This window comes from Notechis scutatus, chromosome 2, assembly GCF_049901735.1.
Source record: "Notechis scutatus isolate UNSWTSFEM ecotype Mainland chromosome 2, rNotScu1.2, whole genome shotgun sequence".
NCBI classification, from domain to species: Eukaryota; Metazoa; Chordata; class Lepidosauria; order Squamata; family Elapidae; genus Notechis; species Notechis scutatus.
The window spans coordinates 36,595,776-36,618,633 of record NC_142010.1 but is presented as its reverse complement, the minus strand read 5'-3'; the positions used below and the strand labels follow the sequence as shown (position 1 = coordinate 36,618,633).

At 40.3% G+C, this 22,858-nt stretch overlaps 1 protein-coding gene and 1 non-coding gene across 2 annotated transcripts in view; both read left to right on the top strand.

The window, feature by feature from the left end:
- Nucleotides 1–22,858, top strand: part of LOC113419626 (uncharacterized) — a 118,184-nt gene that overhangs the window by 61,224 nt on the left and 34,102 nt on the right. The gene's annotated exons all lie outside the window — the stretch shown is intronic.
- LOC148131999 (uncharacterized) lies at nt 10,181–11,229 on the top strand. Its single transcript, XM_087953742.1, is given in 2 exon segments — nt 10,181–10,412; nt 10,415–11,229. Coding segments are annotated over 2 exon segments (1,047 nt in total).

Sequence of the window (22,858 nt, the reverse complement as noted above, 5' to 3'; positions counted from 1 at the left end):
GCCCAGTACCACAGTTTGTTGAATCCTATTCTGGGCAGATCAGGTGTATCTTGAATTGGCATTAATTCAAATTATTGGACATTAAGTATAATAATAATTAATAATAATAATAAGTAAATAATAATAATAATAATAAAATAATAATAATAATAATAATAATAATAATAATAATAATAATAATAATAATAATAATAATAATAATAGTAGTAGTAGTAGTAGTAGTAGTAGTAGTAGTAGTAGTAGTAGTAGTAGAAGGGGGATCAAATAAATTATACTTCAGGGATCTCTGCCCATTCTAGAGCAGGCCCCTAGGCGAGCCAACCAGTGGAAAGTGGAAGTTCCACTGGCTCCACTGTTTCAGGCTGTAGAGCAGCAGCCAGAAAGGCCATGGCCAAGACCAACTGTAAATCATCTGGCTCAAAAAAGTCTTCAAAGGCTGCTGAGAAAGACATCAAGAGGCGTCAAAAGGCACTAGAAAAACAACTGAAAAAGTGCCTTTGTGAGGCTGAAAAGAATAAGCAAATAGTATCTCCTCCTAAAGTCGCTCTTTTTCCAGTCTCCATCCCAGTTCCTCCCTTGGATTGTCAATGCAATCCAGATGCAGCAACATCTTGCAAGAACAAGCAAGCATATCAGCTGTAATACCTGCACCACGATGGGCTACGGAGGCTACATTCACTCCTACAGCTGCTGGTCTGTGAGCAAAGGAATCTCTTCCCCAAGAAATTCCTCCACATATGAGACTTTGGATGGAGCAAGCTATTAAACAAGGCATTGCAGCAGGAATAAAACAGACCTTGATGGCAAGGCAACAAGAAGCAGACCTCGAGCATTATCTTCAATCTCCAAGGTCACTAAGCAGAGCCGAATCTATTCAACTTCAGATACCTTCCCAGGGGGCAAATTTCCCAATATCTCATATGCCCGACCAGGATATTCAATGTAGGGAAGACCAAATAGACCAGTTGGAAAAGATTGTGTCTGTATCTTCTCAGTACAATGATTCATCCTTGTCTGAGGCAGAGTAGCTAGAGAAGGACATGTCGGACCATGAGGGCTTAGCCCCTGATCAACCTATTTTCACGGATCTGTTCTTCCCACATCTATTTAAGTCTTTACTGTTCAAGGCAAAGAACACTGCACGCCTTGATGATCCGAACTCTACCTCCCAACCACCTTCAGCTAAGGTGGAGTCAGATGATTTAATATTTTCACAACCTGTCACCAAGGCAGAAGTCATTCCAGTTCCACAAATGTTTACTGAATTAGTTCAGAAACAATGGTCCTCTACTGCTGCTTTTCCCAGTCCAACGGGATATGATAGGAAATTCTACAATTTCGTACCAGATTTCTCTAACTCTCTACTAACCCCTATCATAGATGAACCAGTAATAGGTCTAGCCTCTCCTTCCACTATACCTAGTGAAGCAGAAGAATCTCTTAAGCCAGAGGACAAGAGTGCAGAATTAGCCCTTTGCAGGGCTCACTTAGCAGACACATGGGCTATCAGGGCGGCCACAGCTGCCTCATTCTTTACCAGATCTTCCCTAAGGTGGCTTCGTCACCTGAGAGATTCCATTCCCTCACCAAACACCAGAGCGCATCAGAACATAGCCAAAGTGATGGCTGCTGCAGAATTCTCTGCAGATGCAACCTTTAATTCGGTCAAATTCTCATCAAGGGCCATAGTGTCCCATGTCATGGCACAACGCCTAATCTGGCTCCATCATTGGCAAGCAGACACCAATCATAAGTGGAAATTAGCATCTGCCCTCTTGGAAGGTGATAAACTATTTGGATCCACCCTGGATCCGCTCCTGGTGGAATCTCAAAACAAGAAAAAGATTCTCCCCTCTCTTTTTTGCAAGACAGACAGTAGAACTTCCCAGCCCTTTCGGAGGGGTTCTTTTCGTCCCTTCTATCAAGGATCCTACTCCCAAAGATCACAAAGACCCTTTGGGTATAGACAAGGACATGAAGCAGAAGGACCTGACTTCAGGGACAGAAATAGGAGGAGAAGGCAGAACAAAGTGTCCTTTTGTGAGCCAGGAAACAAGTCCTTTTGCCGCTCCAAGTAAAATCATTCTCAACTGTCCCATAGGAGGATGGTTAAGGCCATTCGCAGATCATCCAGGCAGACTGTCGACCATACTGAGTGGCACCTGTACCCAAGATGTTCCAGAAGATGTCACATCTGTTCGGCCAACCGATCATAGACCTCTTTGCCTCGCCTCTCAACGCATAGCTCCCGAGGTTCATTTCCAGATTTCTGACACAAGGAGCGGAGGGAGTCAATGCTTTACGTTGTCGCTGGCCTCAAGGTCTTCTCTATACCTTCCCTCCCTTCCCACTGATTCCCAAGGAACTCCAGAAGCTTCTGGAGGGGAAAGCGCAACTATTGTTGGTGGCATCTTACTGGCCAAGATGTCTGTGGTTCATGGATCTCAGGGATCTATTGATAACAGACCCATGGAGAATCCCACCGGACAGAGTCTTGCTCACACAGGGTCCAATTCAACATCCGGACCCACAATGGCTGCACCTAGCTGTATAGCACTTGAGTGGAGACGTCTGAAAGGCGAGAAAGTCTCCACTAAAGTCATTTTTACGATCCAAGTGGCCAGACATTCGTCAATGAACCATATACAACTCCACCTGGAACATCTTCTGCAGGTGATATGACAAGGTGAAAATAGACCCGACCTTTCCATCGGTGGCACAAATACTAGACTTTCTTCAGGAAGGTTTGGACAAAGGACTATCACCAAACACTTTGCGTAGACAGGTGGCGGCTGTAGTCTCGGGCATTACCTGTGGTGACCTAAGATCCATCACTCATCACTCAAGAATACACAGTTTCTTCTCTGGGGCCACTAATTTAAGACCTCCAGTGGTCCATAGATACCCCACCTGGGATCTAAACAAGGTTCTCACAGTACTCACAAAACAACCCTTTGAGCCTCTGAGAACAACGAGTCTCTGCCTACTTACATACAAGGTGGTATTCTTAGTAGCGATAACATCTTCAAGATGAATTTCCGAGCTAGCTGCCCTGTCAGTGAGACAAGATCTCTGCATTTTCCATTCTGATAAGAGTTGTCCTTTGTCTAGATCCAACCTTCATTCCCAAAATCAATTAGACCTTCCACAGAGCTCAGGAGTTGATATTCCAACTTCTGTCCCAGGCCTCTCGTGGTCTAGAGCGACAATGGCATCTATTAGATGTGAGACGTGCACTCAGAATGGCTCTGATTAGATAGATAGGACTGCACCTTTTAGGAAGGTGGGAGTGCTTTTTGTCTCCTTTCAACCAGCTACTCAAGGCAGGAAGGTCACATCATTGACAGTTGGCAGGTGGCTACAAGCTATGATCGCAAAGACTTATGAGACTCAGTCATTGCCTGTACCTACAGGCATTACAGCAAATTCAACTAGGAGTGTTTCAACATCGGCTTCTTGGGCTACTCAAGTGTCGATCAAAGAAATAGGTAGGGCAGCAACGTGGGCTTCATCATTGCCTTTCATAAGGCACTATAAACTGGATGTTTTTGCTTCCACTGAAGCAGCCCTCGGCAGACGTGTATTATAACAGGTCCACATGTAACAAGGGGGGACTAAAAGCAGATGGAGACCCTCCTGTAGGACACGCCAAGCTTTGGTATGTCCCATGCCTGGATGCTTTGAACAGCTCATCTGGAGAAGGGGTGTTGGTGCTTACCTGATACGCCCGTTCTCTGTGAGCTATGAAGAGCATCCAGCCCCACCCAGAGTCCGTCTGGTGTGGGTCCAATTCCGGCCAAGCCTACAGAGCAAAGGTGAAGGAGAATGACAATGAACGTATCACTTTGACTTCACCAAAACTGGGGACACTAAGGAGGAGCCTCAAGGAGGATGTCCTCAGAAATTAGTTCAGCCTATTGGACGAGAGAAGGAAGCACCTCCCATGCCTGGATGTTCTTCACAGCTCACAGAGAATAGGCATATTAGGTAAGCACCAATGCCCCTTTTTTAAAAGTAGAAGTGACAAGCTTTTTAAGAGTCAAATGTGCAATTCTTGAAATGAAGATATTAATATTCATTTGACTCAGTGAGACTTACTAGTGAACCTGGTGCATATTCACATTCGTTGTGAAACACCTGTGAATTATTTTTATACAATGACTATGAAATGAAATTTAAGAAAAATCAAAACATGCTGCTGAGCAGTGGATTTTGTCATCTCTCTCTCTCTTTTTTCTTTTTGGGTAAAGTGATGATCTGTTAAAGTAACATTAATAGTTTTGAAAGTGCAGTTTTGGTGGTTGGGGGAATTTGCCTATTCCCTGCGCCATTCCAGACTCAGTTGTTTGTTACATTGAGTGCTTAAAAATCTTATGTGGATGAATTTATTCAAGTCAATCAGCTTTGTTCTTTGGAACCAGATGTATCTCTGTAAGTTTCTTACTTTTTAAAACAATATTTTATCCTCTGCAATGTAATCTGATATTTAATATAGCCAGACATCTATGTGAATATTTACAATGTAGAAATAAACTCAAGATTGAGAATATGGACTAGCAAGAAAAAACTGAATTCTATCAATTGACAATAAAACACTAAGGAGTTTTACAACAGATTTTCCATTTAGAGTTATCTCATCATTCATCCCATCAGGTTTGGCTTTGACAGTACTTTGTCTTATATATTTTTATAGCTCAAGATAAATTCTGTGTGTGAGACTTGTAGATGAAAACAAGCAAATCAAAGTGTACATTGGGTTTGATGATTCATCAGTTCTGTACATTAATAGTTCTGTACAATTCTCTCTGTCAAGAAAAAAAGAATTGAACAATAGAAATTTTATGTTATAAGAGAAGTGGGGAGGTAATGTTCCTAGGGAATCTCAAATTTCATATGATTCCAAGATAGCTGATCTAAAATACAGTCTTTCTCTTTATTTTTAGCTACATTATTTTACAGTAATGTATTATTTAGAATTTTACTGTTTTAACTGCTAAAATTAATAAAATGTATGGTTATTTCTCTAGTTTAGTCCAAGATTTGACAGACATTTCAAAAGATAGAGGTGTTCATAACTAGCCCTGATGACTGAAATGGGAAGTGGTATGTGCAATGATACCATGACACAAATCGTGCTCACTCATGAATGAATCCCAATGCCTGGGAGTGCTAGGAAAATCCTACCTTCTGAACACATAAAAGGATGAGACTTATAACTTAATTTCTCATTAAGAATTTTTCCAAATCATCCAAGCAAGAACTAATTACTGTTAAGTACAGGTAGTCCTTGCCGAAATTTCTGTTGCTAAGTGAGATAGTTGTTTAGAGAGTTTTGCCCCATTTTATGACTTTTCTTGCTGTAGTTGATAAGTGAATCACTGTAGTTGTTAACTTACTAACGCAGTTGTTAAATGAATTTGACTTTGCTTGTTAGAAGGTTGCAAAAGGTGTACAGAGGACTCCAGGACACTGCAACCTTATAAATATGAGTCAACTGCCAAGTGTCTAAATTTTGATTATATGAACATGGGGATGCTGCAACAGTCGTAAGTGTGAAAAACAATAATAAGCCACTTTTTTCAGTTCCGTTGTAACTTTGAATGCTCACTAAATGAACAGTTGTAAGTCGAGGACTACCTGTACATCAGTAGTTTTCCTTAACATTTGACAGAAATATGCCTAAAAAGAATAATTTGTTTGGGAGATGGATGGCTATATAAATACGATAAATAAATAAATAAGTAAAATATGAGTGAAAAGATCAGTTTATCAGTTGTCAGGAGTTAACTATTATTACTGCTTAGGTTTGACATCTGGAACAACTGCAGAATTCCTGAATAACAGCAGTAACTCAGGGACATTTGTATAAGCATTAGCAGTTGGACAAATAGGAGAATTGTTTTACTATTCATATTACTTCTTGCTTTCCTTTAATATATGGGCCAGTTTAGACCAAAAAATTGGTTCATTTCAACCGAGCTTGTGTTCACACATTTGATTATATGTAAAGATTATACCATAAGGAAAAAAAAACTAAAGAGTTGGAAAAAATAACAACAATAAACATAACAGTTAATTACAGACACAGAGCACAGTTAAAAAACATGTGTATACCAGATGCACAAGGAGTATTCCTACTATTTGTTCACCAGCAGCAGCTGGTCCATTATCAAACCTCCCCCCAAAAATAATTTAAAGGACTTAAAAGCAATATATAGTTTGTGTGAATTCAAAATATAGATAAAGGAATATTTAATTTCACTATTTCTGTTTTGTTATTTTGGAAGCCATTTCAATATAAGCTGCAAAGCTGCTTTGGCCACATTGAAAAAGGAAGAAAAAGAAAAAGCCAACATACAAGTCTGTAATGACTATCCCTTAAAGTAGAATGTCTTACATGTCTGGAGTGAGAGTAAAAGGCCAGGCCAGAAATACAAATGATAGCTTTTCTATTTCTGTAGGATTATCCTGCAAACCCAAAGTTGTCTTTTAAAATCTAACATTCACAGTAGAAGTCAAGTGACTGACATTCCCAGTTTGGAATGTCTATGATAAATTTTCCATGTTTCACTATTTCTAAAAGTATGTTGAGATTCTCAATCATCCAGGTCATGGTTGTCCCAAAGGTGCTTCTATTCCATTCCCCACTATCCTGTCAGAGCTGAAGAAACTTCTTGGATGAGAAGCGAAACGCCTTCAAAGAAAAAAACAAGAAAGTCCAGTTGCCTCCTGAAAAAGCACCTTTGGGTTTCACTATTTCTGTTTTCTATTTCTATTCTATTTCTATTTCACTATTTTCACACTATTCGCTATCTGCGCTGTTTAGGGCTGTGTAAGGATGCAGGTTTGAAGGGCAGAATGTGATTGAGCATGTGAGTCAATGTGCAGAAAACTTCTTTTAGGAATGCCTTAAACTAAACACATGCTTCTCCACTGAGCCGAAGGGAGAATCCGGGATGGGTAGTCTCTAGTCTCCTAGCTCTGCAGACTGAGTTGAAAAACTGAGGACACACCCCCTGGTAACGGTCCCCAGTTCTTCACTTGGTCTCGGCATGTTCAGACTACCCTTTAAGGCAGTGATCCCCAAACTTTTTTATGCCGCGGCCCGGTACCGGCATCAGCTGGGCGCCATGCCCGGTACCGGCATCAGCTGGGCGCCACCATCTTTTGATGAAAAAGTGCTTCCGGTGACCTCACCGGAAGCACTTTTTCATCATAAAAGATGGCGGCGCTCAGCGCTCGGTGAGCTTTTCCGGGTAGAAATGGCTTTCTACCCGGAAAAGCTCACGAGCTGCTGGCGCCGCCATCTTTGATGAAAAGTGCTTCCGGTGAGCTTTCTACCCGGAAAAGCTCACCGGAAGCACTTTTTCATCAAAAAAGATGGCGGCGCCCAGCAAACCAGCGGCCCGGTAGGACTTGTTCCACGGACCGGTACCAGTCCGCGGAGCGGTGGTTGGGGACCCCTGCTTTAAGGGCTCTGAATAGTTCAGATTGTAATTGAATTTTCACCCCCTGGATTAAGCTTTTTGTCTTAGAGAGGCTTAGATCAGGTTTGACAGTTAGCTGGCTTGCCAGTTTAGCACTTTCATTTTTTCGCGCCTTTTTTTCCGGTTTGCGTTTTTTTGCTTATTATTTAATTTTTAAACTTTCCTTGCTGGTGGACTGGTTTTTTCCCCTTTCTGGTTGGAATTTGGGTGGAGGTGACCCTGACAGCCCATGTGGCCCGGGCTGGGGGCGGGAGGCGGTGTCTTATTTAACTTGCCTTCTCCTGATCCACTTTCCCTTGACTTGGGCTAGCTGCATCTGCTGCTAAGCGCCCCTTTTTTCAGCGGGGGTGGGCATTTCTCATGCTTTGGGACAATCTTGCAGTTTGTCTCCAGGATTGTCCCGGGGGTGTGTGTGTTTCTGGCCATTGAGATTGAATCCTGACCCCCTATCCAGTCCCCAGAGCACCGTGGCAGCTGCAAGACGCTTAAGTCTGCCTGATAATTGTGGCGCAGCCAGCGCTCGGCTCGCAAGCCTCTGACCTGTCAGGGCTTGCTGCAATTCAAAGAGTCACCTGTTTTTTTCAAATTTTTTCTCTGACTTGGCTTTTGAATTGCGGAGCTGGGCTGAGCTTACCACTTTGGGTCCCACTAGCCTGAAGTGGTGGACAGCTACTGTGGCTATAGCAGACAGCATAGGCTAAATAATTTTTTTTCTTTACTTCTGTTTCCCTTTCTCTCCCCCTGTTAAGTGACAGTTATTTTTGGCTGGCTCAAGATGGCCACCAGGGGAGCTGATCAAGAATTGTCAGTTCCTCAGCAGGGTTAGAGAGAAGGCTGTAAAGGGATCACCTAAGCCCAGGTCTGCTGGTCTGGAGGCAGCAGCTAGGATTAGAGCCAGGGCTCTAGCCCTTAAAAGGCCCTCTAGGGGGCCAGGCGTAGACAAAAAGCCATTGACAAACAGTTTGAAAGGCAGTGAGAGAGTCCAGGATAGCTGAAAACAGAGCCAAGTCTCCAGCGGAGCCAGACCTGTGCCTGCAGCCATCTTTACACCTACAGCAGCTGGCTTACGGCCTGAGGAGACCCAGATGCAAGAAATGCCATCCTTCATGAGAGCCTGGATCTCCCAAACAATAAGACAGGAATTGCAGGCAGAGGTCAGCCGGCTGCGCCAGCTGTCTTATTTGGACACTAACAGAGGCGTCCTTCAGGGGCAGGGGCAGGCTTCTGCAGAACAGCCGATGCACTTCAGAGAGTGCTCGGCCTCCCCTTCAGAAAGCAGCCAATTTTATGGCTCCGAGAGGGACCTCCTTCCAGAAAGGGATTTTTCGGATGAGGAGTCGGAGGTAGCAGGTCCCCCCTCCTTTAAGGGCCTTTTCCAGCCAGCTCTCTTCAAGACTCTGCTGGTTAAGGCTAAGAGCATGACTCATCTTAAAAAGGACGTGGTCACTCAAGACCTTCCCACGGAGGGAGAGGATCAGGAGGATTTCCTGTTCACTGAAAAAACGTCTGTGGTGGATGCTGTACCTGTGCCCCAGATGTTTCTGAACCTGATCTAAAGGCAGTGGGAGTCCCCAGTGGGTCTGAGTCCACCTTATTTAATGTGGACAAGGCTCTTTTACCAAGCTCCTGGCAGCGGTAGCAGCTCCCCTCAGAGCCTTACCCATAAGGATCTAATGCTATTTGGATGACATCCGGATAGCATCTTCTTCCTGACCCCAGGTGGAGGAGGATCTGATGTGGACAATCAGGATTCTTCGAGAGCATGGGCTCTTGATAAACCTGGACAAATGCCACCTAGTACCATCGATTCGGCTCTTGCATTTGGGGGCTATCATAGACACCTTGGCCGGGCAGGTTTTTCTCTCACAGGAGTGTTGAGACAGTATCAGGGAAGTCACATCGCTGATCTTGTTCTTCCAGAGAGGCGCCTATCATCTTGCTGTCTCAACTTCTCGGCAAGATAATATTGTGCATCGGGATTGTCCCATAGGTCTGCTTCCATTCCAGAACCCTACAGTGGTTCCTGCTCCCCTACCAGAGGGTGTGCAGGGGCGATTCACACCCCCTTGCCAGTTCTTCGTTCTCTCCATTGGTGGCAGTCCCAAGCCATGGATCAGGGATGCTTTACAGGGAGCCCCATAGGATTACCATCACTACCGATGCCAGTCTGTATAGTTGGGGAGCCCACTTGGGAGTCCAGGTCACCCAGGGGAGGTGGTCACGAGAGGAGCTCGCCCACAACATAAATTGGCTAGAGCTCAGGGCTGCCCACTTAGTGCTCAAGGATCTAAGGCAGGAGGTGGTGGGGAGACATGTTCTTCTCCTCACGGACAACGTGGCTATCAAGGCCCACATAAACCGGCAGGGGGGCATTTGCTCCAGATCTCTAATGCAGGAGGCAACTCAATTGTGCAGGTGGGTGGAGAGACACCTGTTGTCCCTACGAGCAGAACACATCTCGGGAGTGTCCAACATGCAGGCAGACTGGTTGAGCAGGGCCACGGTCGACCAGTCAGAATGGCGACTGCATCCCAGTCTGTTCCAGGAGATGACGGAACTCTTCGCCTGCCCGATTCTGGATCTCTTTGCATCGCCACAGAACACACAGCTCCCAAGGTTCTTTGCTCGATTCCCTGCACGGGGAGCAGAAGGGGTCAACGCTCTCCGGTGCAGGTGTCCCCAGGAACTATTGTATGCTTTCCTCCCCTTCCCCTGATTCCGGGGGCAATCAGGAAAGTACTGATAAAGAGGGCGGAAGTTCTGTTGGTAGCCCCTTACTGGCCCAGGAGTCCTTGGTTCGCAAACTTGGTGGGCCTGGCAGTCGCCAGACCCTGGAGAATTCTCCTGCACAAGATCTCCCTCAGCCAGGGACTGATCGGGCACCCAGATCTAGCCTGGTTTTGGTTGACCGTCTGGCGCTTGAGCGGGGATCCTGAAACGGGAGAAGTTTTCCACAAGGATCATTCAAACCATCCAGGCGGCCAGAAGACCTTTCATGACCAGGATATATAACTCAGTGTGGAAGACTTTCTACAGTTGGTGCGCTTCTCACCAATTGGAACCCACTGTTGTTTCTGTTGCAAATGTATTAGAGTTCCTGCAGGACGGGTTGGATAGAGGTCTCGCCCCCAATACCTTGAAGAGACAGGTGGCTGCCTTGGCCTCGGTGATTTCGGTCAAGGGCTCTACTACTCTGGCCCAACACCCTAGGGTGAAAGCCTTCCTTAGGGGAGCCACAAATTTGAAGCCACCGGTGGTCCATCGCTACCCCACCTGGGATTTGCCTAAGGTCCTGCAGGCACTGACTTCTCCCCCATTTGAACCCTTGTGTAAAGTCAGCCTTCGCCTACTCACGTGCAAGGTGTCATTCTTGGTGGCCATTACCTTGGCCAGGCGTATCTCAGAGTTGGCGGCCTTATCCATCAGGAAGGATCTGTGTGTATTCCATGCAGACAGGGTGGTTCTGCGGTTGAACCATACCTTTCTGGCCAAGGTGAACTCCTTATTCCATCATTCACAGGAGTTGATTTTGCCTAACTTCTGTCCAGAGCCTACCCATGCACTGGAGCGAAAATGGCACACCTTGGACGTTAGGAGGGCCCTCCGTATTTATATTAAAAGAACCTCTTCTCTTAGGAGGACAGAAGCCCTGTTTGTTTCCTTTCAGCCGTCAACGTTGGGTTGCAGGGTGACACCTTCCACAGTAGGTCGCTGGCTCAGCCTGCATTGCAAAGTCCTATGAGTTACAGAGCCTTCCTGTACCCAGGAGAATCACTGCGCACTCAACCAGAAGTGCAGTGACCACCGCAGCCTGGGCAATGTAGGCATCAATTCTGGACATTTGTAGAGCTGCGACCTGGTCATCAGTGACCCCATTCATAAGACCTTACAAAATTAACTCCTTTGCCTCAGCAGAGGTGTCCTTTGGAAGATGAGTCCTGCAGGGTGTTCATGTAGAGTTGGGGACTTCCGACCAATCCAGATCCCCCCATAGGACAGCTATCAGCCAGCTTTGGTATATCCCATCTTGGATTCTCCCTTCGGCTTAGTGGAGAAGGGGCATTGGTCCTACCTGAACGCTTCTTCTTGGGGAGCTGAAGGGAGAGTCCAGTCCCACCCTGTATTCTGTCAGGTCGGAGTAGAGAGGAAATGTCCCCTTTTTTCGCAGTATCTACTGAGCTATCAGTTTGAGGATGAGGAACAGCTGAATTCGCTTCCACATCATTCAGAACTGGGGACCGTTACCAGGGTGTGTGTCCTCAGTTTTTCAATTCGGTCTGCAGAGCTAGGAGACTAGAGACTATCCATCCTGGATTCTCCCTTCGGCTACCCGAGAAGAGGACCAACGCCCCTTTCCTTTGATGACACAACACCTATGGTGAGCAATGGTCCAATCCCAAAAAACAACATAGCTCCTTCAGTTCTTAGTTTTTGTCTGATGCTGCTTCTAAATCTCATTTTTGAATCAATCAATACACCTGCTCATTTGTTGTCTTCATTGTCTTGTAAGAACTCGTTTGGAGAGAGGTAGGTGGCATTATTAACCAACCCTGTGAGAAGGGAAGAGATTAATGCTTTGATACCATGGTCTCAATCCAAATGTACTTATTCTGTTGAGGCTACAACTAACCATTAACTATTAAAACTATGGCTAAAATAGCTTCAGATTGTGATTTAAATTTGAGAACTCATATGGAGACAAATAGCAAAGTCCTAAGATGTCCCAACTGGAGTACCACTACTTTTAGGACACTATTTATTTTCAATTTTTCTGGTCCACTCTTTTGTTTTTTAGATTTATTTCCGTAATTTATACATTGGTCATATATAGTTTGCACTGAGCTCACCAATCCTCATTCTGAGCTCCCATTCTCTTATCTATCTGTTTAGCATGATTCTTTATAGGCAATTTCCCCTAATCACATTTTTTTAAAAAAAGATCTTACACATTTCTTCATCATTTTACATTGTTTTAATATTTCTTTGTACCTTAGAGAGACAGATAGCAAAAGAAAACAGAAAAGAATATATTTTAATGTTTGGTTTTAAAATCTGAAAAATGAAATAAAGCAGTACATGGACTGGAATTATCGAGTGCTACTGCAGATAAAAATGAAGTAGCTTTATTTGGATTTGTATAAGTTGACTATGTAAATTGACTTTTATAAATACAATTGTGGCTTCTATCTATTCAAATTAACTTTTAAATAATATGGATTGCATTAGCTACTGAAACTTACTCAGTGGTAAAGTACTCAATGTCTACGAGAAAAAAACTCTTCATACGATTATATGGTGATTAATCTCTCCCATATAAAAGTCAATGTACATATGGTTTGTATTTTAGTTGTGAGTATCCTAAGAATATTAACATTGTTTTTTCAACATTTTTATTAGTTTATAATATTGCATACAAAGAATATTCAAAAGTAAATAGTAGGGAAGTTAGGGAAGGGAGAAGGGAAGAGAAAAGTAAGGGAAAGCAAGGGGGGGGAAAGAAAAAAAATAACATTGATTTGATGACTTTCATGGAAATAGAAACACCAGAATGCTTATACTGATAGGTATTTCTTATATTTGGCTGAACTTAATGGAAACAATAAGTTTTCTATTAGTTATGAATCTGACTCTCTGTGGTCAGGCTACATATAACTGTATGGATTGGGTGTTTGTATATTTATGTGTTGACTGTTGCTATCCTGTAAATTATTTTCTTTGCATTAGATTGCATAGAGGAGTTTGATACTGGGGAAGGTAATAACCAGAATACTTTCGTTGCTGTGAAGTGGAGCTTTAATACAACAGCAGATTAGGACATAAGATGACAGGTTGAGGCATATAACTACATTCCAATAAAGGACTGGAAGGTAAAAGCAAATCTGAAAGACCCTTAGTGCTCAAGATGTAGCAGGTATTTTGTTTAAATAAGGTTTAAATCTACTGATTCAGAATAGAAATGTGGCTTTCATTTGCAATCTACACCTTTTATTATAAACCGCAGAAGTGGGTCTCAATAAACAGCTTTAGATCCTGCTTTTGTGTTATAATTTAGCACAAAGAAGCCTTCTGGATATTTGAAAACCTAGCTTCCTAGATGGTGACTTTTGATGATTCCAAATAAAAACATTTCCTTACAGTAACTACTTTGATTTGTTCTGACATAATTAGCATTCTGCATTACCCCCATGTTATTTTATATGTACATGTAAAAAGAAAGGTGGGAGAGAGCATAGCTTAAAAATAATTTCCTAGCATTGTGTGATTTAAATTATTATGTAAATTAACAGATGAAATAAGATGCAGATGCATTGGGAAATTAGTTACGTTATTGATAAATTCTAATGTTAAAAATTGAGTAAAACAAAATACATATATACTCTAGTCTAGTTATATATCTGTACGTAAACATTTGTGAGCAGGGGGACCTCTTGTCGTTTTGTATGTGGTTGCCATTTTATATTTTGTATTGTATATTTATATATTGTTTATTATTTTTTAATTTATGGTTTGTTTTTATGATGTATGCCACCCAGAATTATGTTGTTTGAGTTGGGTGGCCTTATAAATCTTAAAAACAAGCAAATTAATAATTTTTTAAAAATGCCATTTTAATTTATTATCTAAATGTTGAAAGCCAAACTGCAGTTTTATTTAAAACAGTAAAAATTCCATAAATAAATAATGTATTACCAGGAGTAATCAATGTAAAGAAAATACATAGCATGAAAATATGTCATCAATTAGCAAGAATCTGTGTTTGTTTTTAATAAAGTTTGATCCTGGATATGCTAAATGAAACTTCATTTAATCACATAAAGCCGTATTGCCCAGAAGTTGAAATAAAACATTTGTTTCCATACATTTGTTTGAAATATGAGACATTTTTCTTTTTCCTGATATTACTACAATACTGTAGTACCATTTTCACATGTTCACAGTATTGTGGTGGTAGGATTTTGACTTATAGGCTATGCTTTCCTTTCTGTTTCTGATTCCCCTTTCCAGTGACAAACTACTTTATCAAGTTATTCCTCTTCAAAACAGTAACTTTTCCAGTTACGTTTTAAAGTTCTTAAAAATATTAGCCAAATTCTATATTTTCAACAAAAATGGTTTTCCCTTTTTCTAAGACCCAGGTAAGTCCATCTGTTTGTAAGATTCAGTTCCCATCAGAGTAAATTACAGAGAATTGTCCATTAAGATATTTTCATCGGGTACGAATTCAAAACAGACGTGGAGCTTGCCTATCCAATGACTATAGGCAAAGATATCACAATATCAGTATCTCGGAAAAAGAGAACTGTATGTAAAAACCCTTTTAGGCTTTCATCACATTTTTGGGAGTAGGAAAGGCACTCATGATAACAGGGATGCAAAATATTAAAGGTTGTGATCAAAGGAATGTTTCCCCCCCACCCCTGTCTTTTGGCAAGCTTAGTGAAACTCTTTGTAAGACTAAATAAGAAATTGGGCTCTTTATCCAAACATTAAAACACCAAAGGAAGTGAAGTGATGGCATGTAGTATCATATAGATGGTAGGCCAGATATTTTATAAGACTTTTGTTTCTTTGCTGCTTTATCTCTGTACGCAAGTATAACATGAACGCTAAAGGTTCCATTGGATGTGCTCTGTCCAGTATGTTTGCATTTTACCAAAAGAGGTGGTAAATTTTAATCTTTAAAAATGAAAACAGAAGAGAAAATTGTATGAAACATTTTTTTATTAGTCCCCGGTTTTCCCAGCTCTTCAGAATGGGGAAAATGCTGGTGATATATCTGAAAGTAGTAATTAGTTCAGTGTCTTAAATCTAGTTTTTCTAAATATTTTTTCCTGCTTGAACTATAGGAATTAATTTATAATTCCTATTCATTCCTATTCCATGATTTTGTAACTTATTAAAATGAACTGTTTTGTTGACTGAAAAAAAACATGTGATTGCTAAGCAAGGACTTTGACTTAGAGATTTTGATACCTAGAAATATCAATACTTCCTACCTGAAAAATAGAAAGACTTTTTATTATTCAAAATTTTAATAGGCTTTACATTTTGCAGTTACTGAAGTTGTTATTAGGATTCTAAAATATATTTTCCACCATAAAATAATCACTGTAAAAAAGAAATAGAAAGTACACCTATTTTTCTCCTAAAATTGTAAAAACATGAATTCATGAAAAAGCATAAAGTATTTGGATTTGATCCAAATTTAGACTGTTCATCTAGGAAAAAAAGTTTGATTTCACTTAAAGAGGAATTAGTTTACAGCAGATATGTATAAGACTGTGCTTTTAGTTATATTTAGAAAAAATAAGTGGCTTTTTCCTTACTTTAAAAATTATTTTTCCAAAATAAAAATCCAGAAAATAAATTATAAAAAATATAATTGAAAAAGTAACTCATTGCTAAATAATTTATTACTAAACTCTACATTCAAGTAGAAAATATACATTTAAATAAAAGGTTCAACTTTTATTGTTGTAGCCCTCTACAACAATAAAATCGGCATTCTCAGTTTTGTCTTAAAGGTGGCCAGGAAAATCCTCCTAAATATCATAGTATATACTAGTGGTGGCTAACCTTTTGGGCTCCTGTGCCAAAAATTGTGTGTGCGTGCTTGTGTGCCAGCACCCAGAAGACAATGCATGCGCCCCACCTGCACATGCGCGCAAGATCCCCCCACCGCCCCTTACCTGCCCTGCGCCTCCCAGGTGATTTTCGGCTGGTTTGAGGCCTTTTTTGGCCTCCCAGAGGCTTGAGAGAAGCCTCTGCAGGCTTTGCAAACTGAAAAATAGGCCCGTTTTGTCACTTCCTGTATTTCTGGAAATACCAGAAGTGATGAAACGGTCCTATTTTTCAGCCTGCAGAGACTTCCCTCAAGCCTCTGGCAGGGCAAAAAAGGCCTCAGACTGGCCGAAAATCAACTGGGAGGTGTGCGTATGCGCAGTGAGATAAGTTTGCCTGGGGCTCGCATGCCCGTACAAATTGCTCTGCGTGCCACCTGTGGCACGCATGCCATAGGTTCACCATCACAGGTATATACTATGTGCAGTAATACATGTAAAATAGACTGTTGCTTATTATGTAGTAACAAAATGGAAAAGAGTGGACATAAATAAGATCCCATCTTTTATCCGCCTATTTTGTGGACAGTTTTTTCAGTCTGGTGATTGCTGTGCTATATTAAGACTGATAAAAGTTGCATAATCATTCTACAAAAAAGAAACAGTTTGTGAGATAACTTAACATGAATTAAACTTTTATAGTAGTACATTTTTACAGTATAAGAAAGGAATATATCTCTGGCCATCTTGAAGAACTGAAAATAAAACTCAGTTCCTTTTTTAGAGGGAGAAAAGCAGTAAGTGAAATTTATTTACACTGTCATTATCCATTTGAGAACTTAAAATTTTTTATCCACAATAACCTGAGGTGAAACACACACACCTTTATTAGATAATATACTAAAAGAAATCCTATTCCAGAGATATAGTTTTAAAAAAGGTCCTAAAAATTACCATCACCTCTTTTCTAGTTCTACTGGTTTAAAACGGTGTTTACATTAAACATGAAAAGCATTTTTCCACTTAAGCTAAATGATATAAACCCTGTTTGGGAGTGTGTGTGTGTGTAAAGAGGCAAAGTGAGATGGTTGGAAAAGGAGACAAAAATAATCTTCACTAGATTCTTTCCAAAGCCAAAACTGTTTAGTGACCAAAAGAAAATATACTGGCATGTACTCTCTTTTGAAAGACACATTCTTTCCAGGTTTGCATTATTACGGTACAGAATCATTGCTGCTAAAATCTTCTGAAATAGATTTGAAGTCATTTCCTAATGTTTCTTTTTACCATTCTGAGAATTATTTGATTATCCTTTAACAAACATAATTTGTGTTTTGCACTTGCAAGCATTACAAGGAGCCTTGGTGGCGCAGTGGTTAGAATGCAGTACTGCAAGCTACTCCTACTGCAATTTGGCAGATCGAATCCCACCAGGCTCAAGGTTGACTCAGCCGTACATCATTCCGAGGTGGATAAAATGAGGATCCAAATTGTTGGGGGCAATATGCTGACTCTAAACCACTTTGAGAGGGCTGTAAAGCACAATAAAGCACTATATAAGTCTAAGTGTAGTGCTATTGCTATTTCCCTGAATTCAGTGTTACTACTCTGACTATAAAAAAGACAACTGGAGAGAGAGATATATTTGGTGAATTTTTCAGCTTTATTTTTGATACAGACATGATATTCTTCCGATTAAAATCGAATTCGATTTTTTTGGGAATCGCCGCGCGGTGCGCGGTGGGGGTCTCTTTTGGCCGGCCCCGATTTTTTTTTCAGAGGGGAATATCATGCCTGTTGATATTTTTATTAAAACTTATAAACTCTGATATGTATGCATTTTGGAATATGTACAAATTAATGTAAATTTAACCTTTTGATTATTAAAAGTATTGTTCTGCTGATTATACACACATACACTGACATATATATGATTGAAAATTACTCACTTTTTTTGACAAAAATCTCAGTGTGCATTAGAACATTTTTAAGTTATAAACATATAAAATAACTCAGAATTGATTTCATTTATGAGTATCCAGGTAAACTTTAACATTGCCTAAAAAGCCATATGTTTGCCTTACTGAAGAAGAGATCATTTTCTGTGATGAGGAAAGTAAAACCTTTGCTTTATTCACTATGCCATTTCATAGTTCAGAGATGCTCCACCTTTCCTTCCTTTCTTCCTCTTGTTGCATCTGATATAGAAGACGGGAAAAGGTGGGACATATTTTGGAAGTATATGTTGGCACAAATGTCTGAGTTTGTTCAGCAGAAACAGGATGATTTGTTTTTGTTTTTAGGACTAACTTGTGATTTTTTGTATCTTGAAAACTTTTTATGTGAATTTATGGATCAACATAAGCACACATATAAAGAATTATGCAGCTGTTTTTCATGAGAAACAAGATACAGTACATTTCTAGTTCAGTGGTATCTATTGTCAAACATCTGCTACAACCTGGATTAAAAGTAGGAACCTAGGAACATGTCTTTCAGAGCTGTAATTAATAAGAGTGTTAAAACAAAGTTAAAGATACAATGCAAGAGTTCTGGCAAATACGTTACTTCCAAATGAAAACCTGTATATATTGTAAGTTAGAAAGTTGTGATTTTTTTATGTCAGTCTCTTTCAGTGTAAAGAGAAATAGGAGGGACATGCTATACCTGTTGACTAATTGGGAAATGGATATTAGTAATATTGGTAATTAGGAATATAATAGGATATGGGTAGGCATCGACCTATTACCACAATTGAACCCCAAATATCTGTTGCTAAGCAAGATAGTTGTTAAATGAATTTTGCTCCATTTTATGACTTTTCTTGCCACTGTTGTTAACAATCATTGCAGTTATTAAACAGTTACTAACACAGTTAAGAGAATCTGGCTTCCCCATTGACTTTGCTTGTCAGAAGTTCACAAAAGGAGGTCACGTGACCCTGGGACATTGTAAACCGTCATAAATATGAGTCAAGCATCTGAATTTTGATCACGTGACCATGGGGATGCTACAATGGTAGTAAGTGCGAAAAATGGTCATAAGTCACTTTTTCTAGTGCCATTGTAACTTTGAACAGTCACTAAATGTATTGTTGTAAGTTGAGGACTACCTGTATTAATCATCTGAAAACTAGCTTTAACTTCCAGTTTATTTTAATGTTTTAAATGATATTTTTTTTTAACAAATTTATATGGCTGCCCAAGTGACTTCTGGTGGCTTATAACGAATACAAACAATATGTCCAAAAAGGTTATTATTAAAATGTTTAAAAACCTTAAAAACATACAGGACATTAGATAATGGAATAACAGAGTTGGAAGGGACCTTTCAGGTCCTACTCCAAGCACTGCTCAAGCAAGAGAGCCTATACTATTTCAGACAAATAGTTGTTCAGTCTCTTCTTTAAAATCTCCAGTGATGGAGTACCCACAACTTCTGGAGGCAAGTTGTTAACTGATCAATTGTTCTAACTGTCAGGAAACTACCCTCCATCCATACTCCACAATTTGTCATGGCCCCGACGGAGCCTGTGTCTGAGGAGGAGGACGAGATGGAGCTAGGGCCGATGGAGGAATGACCGGAGGAACAGGACAAGGCAGTTCCGGGTCTCTCTGGCCTGGTAAGGGTTGCCAGCGTGAGAGAGGGGCGCAGGATGAACAAGCAAAGGGGAGAGGGTAGGAGTGGAGCAGAGAAGCAACAGAGATCTGGCGACAAGCAATTACCTCCCAATCCCTGAGCACGGAGAATGAAGAGGAGGCAGGATCAGTGCAGGGCAACCTGACGACTTGGGAGAAGGGCGCCCTGCCCTCTTTACAGGGCTCACCTGGGGAATGGGATTTAGGAAGATTCCGTTGGAAGGGGCGTTTGTCATGAACAAGTGTTACTTTTTTTCAGGGCTTGACACTCACATGCTGTTAACAATGCCTGGATACTTTGCTGTGCTTGCCTTGCTGGCCTTGCTGACCTGGCCTGGCTACGTGCAAGGTCAAGTGACAGAGTTATACTCCAGATGGTGCTGCAGTCCCAGAGAACTCTTCCTGTGACAAAGACTCTCTGAAACCAAATTCCCTTGAAAAAGGTGTCTGCTGTGTGTTTGGAGCTTGACTCCTGGACTTGCCAACGTTTGGGGAAAAGTTGGAACAATAAAGGGGAGTTAAGCTTTCAGTCTGTCTGTGTTGTTTCCATGCTCAGTCCTGGGTAAGCACACCGGTGAAGCCAAACACTTCTAATATCAGGTTTTCTGTTTAAGATTTTTTTTTTCACCCTGGGCCAAGCAGATCCCCAAAGAGACATGCAATTCCTTTCCACAAGCGAGCAACTGAAGCTGTCTCACATTTTCTAGCACTTCCAGTCCTGATGACAAAAGCAGTTCTTGAAGGACTTCTGGAAAATAAGTAGAGATAATGCCATCCTTGCTTGGGGGGAGAGAATGTTTTGTAAGGCAGGCACCATGGTAGAGAAGGCCTGCATCCTGGTCCTAACAAGTGTAGTTCCCTTACGGCGGTACTCACATGATGCCTCTTCTGCTGGGATGGGCAGATGTAATTGTGGAGAGGCTGTCCATATTCTTTTACAGGAGCAGTATATGAATATCATCTAAGAAATTTTGTTTATTTTCCAGAAATTTTGGGATTGTTTTGACGTTCAGTATTTCAAGTTTTATTTCTGACATTGACACCTGATTCTTTTGTCTGACAAGAATCAAATTTCTTTGTCAACCACATGTCAAGCAAGGATTTGATTGCTGGAGCTTTCCCCCATTCAGTAGGATTTGTCTCTCTGAAATGCTTTGCTTTTTTGTGTTCTTTAAAAGAAACATTCTATTTCAATATGTACCCCTAATTCTTTTCCTAAAAAAACAATAGTAATATTTAGCACTCACAAAAACTGCTTTGCAGAGACACATCTGGCCTTCAATATTTAGTTTCTGTCTACTCTTAAGCAACTAAATACAATATTTGTCAGTTAGAGTAGCATATTGCGTGAAGAAATATCTTTTCTATGTGGACTATGAACAAAATAGAATTGCATATAAAATGTAACTTCTACTAGTTCACATTCATGTTGGTGAAAGATAATTACTTAGAATACTTTCAGAATCGAATTTCAGTGGAATCGGAATTTGATGCTTTTGTTTTACTTAAGAAGTAGTGAAGATTTGTGAATCTCCATCCAGAATTTCATTTTGCTAATATCTCTCCAGCAGTTTGCAGCTTCCTAGCTTTCTGTAATTAAATTAAATCCCCAGGAATTAATTGACATCATGAGAGAATTTGTCTCATTGGGCTTTTTCTGACTGGGAAGTGTTGGCAGTCAAGGCTGAATGCTGGAAAGATGTGTAACCGGTAATATTATGCGTAATCCAGTAATATTAGCTGGATTATTTCCCTGCCTCTCTCCCCCCAAAATTGCCATGAGAATGATGATTTTAAGAAAAAAAGATAATTTATGGCAGACATGAACATAGCATTTTATTAAATATAATGCTAAAATGACATTTATTATTATGTGAATAAGCTGGCCTCTTCCTGGCCTTATACATTCCCCATACCATTTTTAGATTAATTGCAATTTAATGCATTGTCCAGATTCTAAACTCTGGTGAATTTGTAAGTAACTACATTTGATCAGGGAAATCAGTTTCATGAATGCTTATTTATAAACACTAACTATAAATAAGATTAACTGTGGTTTAGATGGCTTAAAAAACATGACAAGTTGTGTATAATTTAAAAAAGGGAATGAATAATGACTCAACTTTTAGTCATACCAGTGCTGGCTAAGGTGAAGTAAGGTTACACTTATTCTCAACCTATAAAGCCATAACTTAATATTGCATCTGAAGAAGCTCACAATATACAACAACTCGAGAGCCATCATTTATTGCAATAGTATTACAGTCTAATACTATTACAGTCTAATAGTGTTACAGTCTAATACTAATACTCCTCTAAACAGGTTTTTAAATAGTTCTGAATGTCTTCCTTCAGCATCATGCAGTTGCTAGATTAAGGGCTGTGCTCTTACTAGACAGGGATCTGCTAAGGTAAAGCTTAGTTGTATGTTTTCTCTGCAGAGATTTTGATGATACAAAAATATCTGCTTTCTACATGTAAAGGTAGCAGTGGAACCCTTTCAGTGGAAAATTCTGTAGACCTTAACCAGTTCATAATATTATCGAATAAAATGACAGAGTTGCCAAAGAATTGCAGTTCCATCCAAAGCCCAGATTCACTAACAATAATGAAGCCAATTGCTCCGTCTTGATTCTAAATTATTTATATAAGTTACTTTTCTTCTCAGTTGCGTTTATTTGAAAGGAAAATTGAGCTAAATTTAATACCTCCTCTCCCAAAGAAGACCTGGGAGAAAATCAACTTTTACATTTTGTCAGTCTAAAATTGCCAATTGCTGCTGAAATCTATCCTAACATTTATTCCCCCAAACAATATATGTGTGTGTAGCGTATATGCCTAAAGTTCCTTTGGTGTTTGAAGAGAGTCTCTGAAAAATAAATTAAACAAATAAATAAATGTTTTGAATATACAAACAGTGACTGAAATAATACATTAAAAAAGGGTAGTCCAGGACAACAAAATAAAATAACTTTAATTGAATTAATAGCAACTGACTAAATTTAATTGCCTATTAAATAAGACTCATAGCAAAGACACATCTGCATACACAGATATAAATATTGACATCACTTCTGCCTCATTGAGATTGAAGACTACAAAAATGAATGTAGATTCTAGAAATAGAGAATACAGTCCATCCATGGATTCTACATGCTATTTTTTCATATTC